The 7,751-nt window shown below is 29.8% G+C and overlaps 1 protein-coding gene across 1 annotated transcript in view; it reads left to right on the top strand.

Moving 5' to 3' along the window:
• The first annotated feature begins 5,919 nt into the window (after positions 1-5,919).
• LOC119666730 overlaps positions 5,920-7,751 on the top strand; it is a 4,013-nt gene continuing 2,181 nt past the window's right edge. Inside the window, exon 1 of the mRNA XM_038076013.1 lies at positions 5,920-5,955. Within this exon, the coding sequence (XP_037931941.1) occupies positions 5,920-5,955 (36 nt within the window). The remainder of the gene's footprint in view (positions 5,956-7,751) is intronic.

The raw sequence follows: 7,751 nt of genomic DNA, 5'->3' as shown, positions 1-7,751 counted from the left end.
AATCGTGTGGAAAAATGAATTTTCCATCGCATTAGTATTCTGTGGCAGAAATTCATTCATGAAGCACTCATTAGGAAATCCTCCACTCTTCCTATCATTTCTTCTTTTTCTTCTGTGCAAGTGTATGTCTGTAAACTCATACCCAAACCACTTAGATACCTTATACTAGTCAGGCTGCTCTTAACTCTTAACATCGCTTAGCATCGCCTCGATATACCCGGAAGTACATATAACATCTGCTTTATTGGCATCTATGCGTTGCCATTACTTGGTCTATGTGTATTTATGTGTGTTTGCTTCAATTACGAAACACTTAATAGCTCTTCACTGCTCCGCCCCCAAGCACCCACTTATTGCTATCGACGTTGTTGGTAATGTCGCTTGTTGTCGGTTTTGATGAGTTGAGTCAACATATTTTGCAACACTTCCACCGCTTTGCGTGCTACTTTCATACTTATTATGTTAGCTAAAATCAAAATCGAGGAAGTGACTATAATTTTTGGTGTGTAACATGTTGCCAGTACGTGTTTCAACACAGTGTTGCCACTCGTACACACTTTTATACACGATTTCTGATTGTGAGTGCTGCTTGGATATTTTATTGATGTTCTACATGTATTTTTATGGTAATTGAGCTTAATTCTTTGCTCTGCAGTTGTTCTATAAAATGAACAAGAAGTAAAACTTTGACGAAACTACTTTTGAAATAAAGTTTTAAAATTGACAAAAATTTTTAAATTTTTAAAGATATTTTAAAATGTGTTTTAGCTAAAAATACTGATGAATGAAATAGTAACTTAATGAAATTGAAGTACTAAGTATTTAACTTAATACACGTAAAATAAGAAGAATATGTCAAGACATGTGTATTTAATGTAGTTATATGCAAGTGTAGCAACATTTTATTTTAACTTACTTAAGCCTTCATTCATTATTATCATCATTATCAAATCATTTAAATCAAACAATCAAATTTTCCGAGTCTATTTCGAATTTTCAACAAGTTTGCCTTCTGAAGTACGGATTTGAATCACTAAAGTGACAAATTTGAAGTCGCGGTATCTTTATCCATTTACTGCCTTTAATATTGTCCTTATCGAGAAATCGATTGGACTTATTTCTGATGACCGTAGAGGCCACTGTGCGGTCAAAAGGAATAATGGATCATTGTATTTCAGCTAATGTTGCAATGTTGATGCGTGCTTAATGTGTCGGTATAAAATCTTGCAACAACGTTCACATTCTGTAATCAAAATGTTTAATATCCTATGGTTCTAAATTAACTGCTTTTTATATATTTTTGTGGTATACATTCACCTTGATACTTGATTCTTACCTTGATACTACTTCCCAAAAACCATCGATGAGGGTTTTCTGTATCTCTCTGTCTGCTATGGATATTTTCAAATATCAAGGTAAGAATATTGATTCTTACCTTGATACTACTTCCCAAAAACTATCGATGAGGGTTTTCTGTATCTCTCTGTCTGCTATGGATATTTTCGAATGAACTCTCTATCATGTAAATTATATTATTTTATTAATTTACAAATCGTTTGAAATTTTCTTTTCACAGAAGAAGACGTTTAAAAATTGGATGCAAGCCTTACAGTTCTATTGATGATACCAAACCCTCTGTGAATATCAAAAAAAATTCACAAAATTGTTTTGACAAACCATAAAGTGACCCCTTAAATATATAATAAGAGCAGGTGGGCTTCATTTTGCATTAACATTATCTATAAAAAAGCTGTTTTCGAAGCAGGTACCTTTGTTGACATTTGACCAAAAGCAACAACGTGATAATGATTCTGAGAGTTGTTTGGAACTCTTGAAGTTTTATGAAAAATACTTTTTTGTCGGTATATAACAATGGAAGAAACTTGGATTAACCACTTCATTCCAGAGAGAGAAGTTAAGCTGTTTAAAGTAGATTGCAGTTCCATTCGACTACACTGTCTTATCAAAAAACAAAATTATGTGTATATTGTATAAATGACTTATCCGGCATCTATATTGAATATACTTTAGCAAAATTTTGTAGATGTAGTATTAATTAATAAATTAATATGATTCTTATTTATTTATATAGTTGTATATATCCTATATAACTTCCCCAAAAGTAACAAATAGAACTATATATCTATAAAATTATTAACTCAATATTTTATTAATTTTTAAGGATAGTTATGAAATGATGTTTTAATAAATTTATATTTTGCAACATCAACTCGTACTACAAATATGCTTCTGTTTAGTGTAGTATTCAGTGTAGTAAAAACTCTCGACTTCTTAAACTGCAATTGAAGTTAATTCACCGGTATAAACGTTTAATAATGAAAATTTCATTACGTATAGGCAGTATTCAATATTTTCATGAGTATAAATAGAAAAAATGTATTTAATATATGAAATCAAAATGTATTCACATTCTTTACAAAATAATCAATAAAATCGTTCTGCTAATTCCTAATTATTATCTAACGAAACTATTTCTTCTCAAACTCCTTAAACTGTTTAAGCAGTTAAACTCGATAAAAGAAAGCAAATAATTTGTTGGCAAATTCTTTACGAAATCAACTCAATTAAGCTTAATTATTTCATGCTTTGCACAAGAAGGAAAACTTTTCACATACTTAAACGCACAATAAAAGTTAATTTTGCGCAGTTCTTGAATATGTAAAGAGTCTTGTATAGAATGGGCACAATCTGTCTGACGGCATCTATCCGCTTCCTCTACGAAATGCGATTCACTAACCATAACACACATGCCATGGAAAATCCATTTCAGATTTCTAAGAATAGCAGCTGATCTACGACGCTGCCACTTTGATTATTATTCACTTGGGCATTTTTATGACCTCCTTCCGCGCCAACTTTCAACTTCTTACTTTTTTATGCAAGTGAACTTCACAACTCTTCAGTGAAGAACATTAAGATAAAAATGGTGTCGGAGTGCTTATTGTGACAACCTTAAGGGCCGTGAGAATAACAAATCAGGCAAGCAAATAAAAATAATCATAAGAATGTAAGTTTTATTGGTCTTTTACGGTTTTTTTTTATTATTGTTGTTGGTAGCAACAAAGAATTGTTTTGACTAGAAAATTCAAAATGTAACTTATTACCGAAGTACAATGGCATGCATAGACAAATAATTGCAATAATTTTAAGAATAATTGGCAAAAATTTTAAAGTTTATTTGTGATTTTAAAGAGTATCCTTATTAAGTAAGATTTCATAGGTATAGAATTTATAAAAATTTGCAAGAAATCAACATATTTTGTTCCTTAGAAAATGTCCTTCATTAGAAAAAGTGTATAAATTTTTCAAACTGATACACTATGAGTTTAATAATTCATTGCAATTAATTATACATACTAAATATACTTTAAAGTCTCGCCATATAAAGGGTCCAGCATCAATTAATAAGATCTCAGCATTGAAGTTAAAAACAATTAAATGGTCTGTAAAGAATAAAGACAAAGCCTATAAGATTCATTAATCCATATATGGGAGGTTATGACCGTGAAAAAATTTGAAAAGTTATGGGCAATCAAACACTTTGATGAACGATTGTGAACGTTTGAAACAGATTATTTACCGGCGCACAGAGTATACTTCATTTTGACTGCACAGTAGCTTCTAAGGTCACCAGATGTTGATGACCTAATATTTTACACGAAGGGTAGCAGTAAAAATTGAATGAAGTTTAATGTATCCATAGAACCTTTTCTTTATAAATAGATGGAGATGTTGTGGTTTCAAATTTGTGCTGTGTGCGACAAGTCACTCTGATTTAAAACCATACTTAACACTGAAGACAGACTTGTTGAAATTTGACAAATCCAGCATATTTGATTGATTTAATAGAAATGCAACATTACGAAAAGATAAGGCTGATTTGGGTATTACACAGTATATAACGACCAAAGAAAATATTGCATATTGCATATCTTTTAAAACCAATAATATTATTGATATTTCAAAGCAATCTGCAATTTATTCTGGTTTCCAGTATTCAGAAAGACTTAACATATAACCTAGCTAGTTCTGAAAAATATTATTGGGCTTACCCATTATGTACCAATTCGAGATTCTTTTCTTCTGCTGTAATAAATCTGACTAACAAATTGTAATATATCAAATTATGAAGTAATAGTGATAATATGACCACTTTTGAAAGTAAAAATAACCAATCCCATATTCGGCTTATACGATACTTTCCAGAAAAGTTGTCGATATATGAAAAATTCGTATAAGTAATTGATTCCTTTAAAAAAATATAATTATATTGTATAATGAAAGACGCTGAGACTGTTAAAAAGATACCTAATGGACGATCGTGTATCGAAGCTTTTGCGATCTTAAGTAAAAAATGTGACACAATTATAGTAAATAGGGTTGTTATAACATAATACCATGTGGAGGGGTAATCATATAGCGAAAAATGTGTATATTTCATGCTGTAGGATATTGAGCTGTCTAAAAAATACTCTGCGAACGAACAGTTATTTCCAAAAAAACACTTATTTGCCGGATTTTTATAAGGTTAATGTATATATTTTGAAAAATACATAAATTAGTGAGTGAGAATGGTGGGACTTTGCAGAAGCTCCCCAGTTATCAAAGAGTAAAAGTGCCCAGATGCACTAACTCGAACAGGTCTCAATATGAATATATATAACACAATATTTTTATAAATCAAAAAAAAAATTAATTAAAAGTAGAAAAAGTTAAATAAGTATCAAATATCTCCACTGTACTTCATATGAACGCTTATTAGCAAACTTTTCAACAAAAGTGTTAACAAAAGTAACTAAACTCTCCAACTACAGAAAAAGTTGTCTCAATAGTTTGTAACAAGGCAACTTGAACTCAAGTGTTACACATATCCACACACATACGCACTCAAATGGAGGATAATAATATTTATAAGACTCCTTAAGGACCTCTCAAGTGCACTTGAGCATAAATAAAAGCTGCAACAGGAAAAAAATATCGGTTGAGAAAAGTTTTTTGCTTCTAAATGTTGGTACTCAAAGTGACCCTCGTGGCTAGTTGGAGGATATATAATAATTTTGCATGAAAGTGGTGAAAGTTGACCATAATTTGTGCTTTAATTTCCCACAACAAACACCGAAATGACCTCAGGGTAATAGCGAAACAATAAAAATTGAGTAAGTATACGTAGCGTGGTACCCCCGCACCACTCAACATTGTTATTTGTTTGCATAATATTTTTATTTCTGCCGGCATTTGTTTACCTACAAAAGTGTGCTGGTGTTAAAAGTTAAACAAAAAAAGTTGAATTATTCCTGCAGGATATGATAAATATGCAGGATAACGTAGCGTTTGTGTCAATTTTTGACAAAAGAATTTCAATGTGTCAAAATTTATATAAAAGCAGGACATGAAATAAATAAAAATTATTTATTTTTGGTTTTCTTTTTATATTTCATTACTTTGTTTTATTTTTTGAGGCTTTTTGCGGTGGGTGGTAGGCACACAAACGAAAATGTTTCAATTATTCATGTTTTTCAAAAATTTAAAGTGAATTCACTTTTATTGAAATCTTTCTAATCTTAAAGAGTTTTCCTTTAAATATTTGGTATTTAAATATTTCTATAATTGTGCTGCATTTTATCTACTTTACTTTCTTAATTAAATAATAAAGTCCCGACTACCAATTATTTTATTTCCTTTTTAACTGCTGCTATGGAGCTGAGAGCCCATCTGCTTTATGCAGCATCAGGTCCAGTTTTTGTTAACGATGTGTTTGCAATTTTTATATGCGTTAAGTATAAATTTACAAATCGAAAAACGAATCTGACACACTCGTAATAAAATCATCATCAGCGTCATCAATAATTAATGACAGCGACATGACCTCATCGATAGTCACGATTCCTGAATGGCGTAATGTCTAGTAGCAAAAATGGACTAGTTGATATAGGAGTAGGAGTTGTAGATTAGCGCATATGTGCATTGCTAGTTTTGGTGTTTAATAGATATATTTTAACATGATAGGTTTTCTACATTCAGTCAGTTTTAACTTAATACATCTGTGATTTTAAATTCGACATATTAATAATCTATTATTTAGCATTATGCAGATTATTTTAGATTATTTTCAGTTATAAGAACATATATGTATGCAAAATTCAAATCATATATTATGTATATAAATCAATTATATACTTGAATTATAAATAATAATAATAATAGTTATGTCTCGTTTCGACTATGATTTCGACAAATGAACTAGTTCATATTTAAAATCATATTTAGAAAACAACATCTATAACTATTTGAGATTCTATAATTTTCAACAAGAATATATTTAACTGATAGATATTTATGTATGTCCGTGAAGCGAACAAATAAATAAAAACGTGAAGAACTGCAACTTTAGGTTGCAGTCATTTCATAATCTTCAAACTATAAGGTGCTTAACTTCCTAAAAGGACTTCCTTTTGTTTCTCTTAATCAAATTAGCATACTTCGACTGCTCTGTTAAAATAGTAATGAAAATAGACTATATCGGAACTTGGAAATCTTTCCCTAGGCTTTTTTTCATTTTAAGATCACAATTAGCGGGTTCCCAATAAATGTCATATTCAAATCTAATTGAACTTTTCCTTTATACAGATACGAGAAGTGCGGTTATATAATTCAAATGAACACACAACTAAGAAGACATTAATCAAAAACTGATGTAACATTATCGTATATATCAAGGGCATACTATTAAAAAGTATATATCAAAAATTTCTGTAAAATTCTTTTACATACCAAATTAAAAATCGTCCAATTATATGTTAAATTCTTGAACGAGATTAGTCAATACACCAACGTATTTGTCGTATAGCTATCTAAACAATTTTATAGCAGATAATTTGGAACAGCCATAACCCATATCAATTATTTTCTTGTTGTTAACATATCAAGCAGTATCGAGTCTTCTATTTATAAATCTATCTTCTATATATATATATATATATATCTGCTGGTGCAGTGTTCTTCTTTTCCCTTAAAGAGCCAAACTGAATACATTGTAGCTGACCACTGTCTAATAATGTTCTAATGATCTTTGTAACGTCTGCCAAATAAAAGAGAAAACATTATGAGTCTCTTATCCTTAAAATTAATATCTATTCCTAGCAAAAACCGGAATGTGAAAACCTCTTTCGAAACTTTCAGGGATAATTAATTGGTTGAAATGATATTGTAAAATCTTGAATCAAAAGTATAAGCAGGCCTTGAATTTATTTCATATAATGAATTTCATTTGAGAATGGTTTTCAATTTCAATTATTTTTTTTCTATAATTCGTTTCTAGTTTTTGGATATTATTTTAAGATTAATGGCTTTTAAAGTTCTTAATAAATTATAGTAGAATACCAAAATTTAATGCACTGAATGTGAATAACGTTATTTTTACTGAAAAATTTGTTAATATATCAATACATTTTTTATACAATATTAGACATTCTACTTTCCGGCTTTAAGTGTGAAAATCTTGGCCCCAAGTAAGTAAATAATATATGCATATTAATATAGACTTTGTACACCATATATTTTTTATATATGATTAAATAATTAGAAATTATAACTACTGTACTTTCATATCAATCGAATTAAATATGCTATCCAAAAAAACACACATATCAATGACTAATGTGCTCCAGACGGTATCAGAAGGTACCATTTTTGTTCAATACTTATTGATGTCTCATTACTACTTTGAGTTA

Source organism: Teleopsis dalmanni, chromosome 1, assembly GCF_002237135.1.
Source record: "Teleopsis dalmanni isolate 2A chromosome 1, ASM223713v2, whole genome shotgun sequence".
NCBI classification, from domain to species: Eukaryota; Metazoa; Arthropoda; class Insecta; order Diptera; family Diopsidae; genus Teleopsis; species Teleopsis dalmanni.
This window is presented reverse-complemented; position numbering and strand designations above follow the sequence as displayed.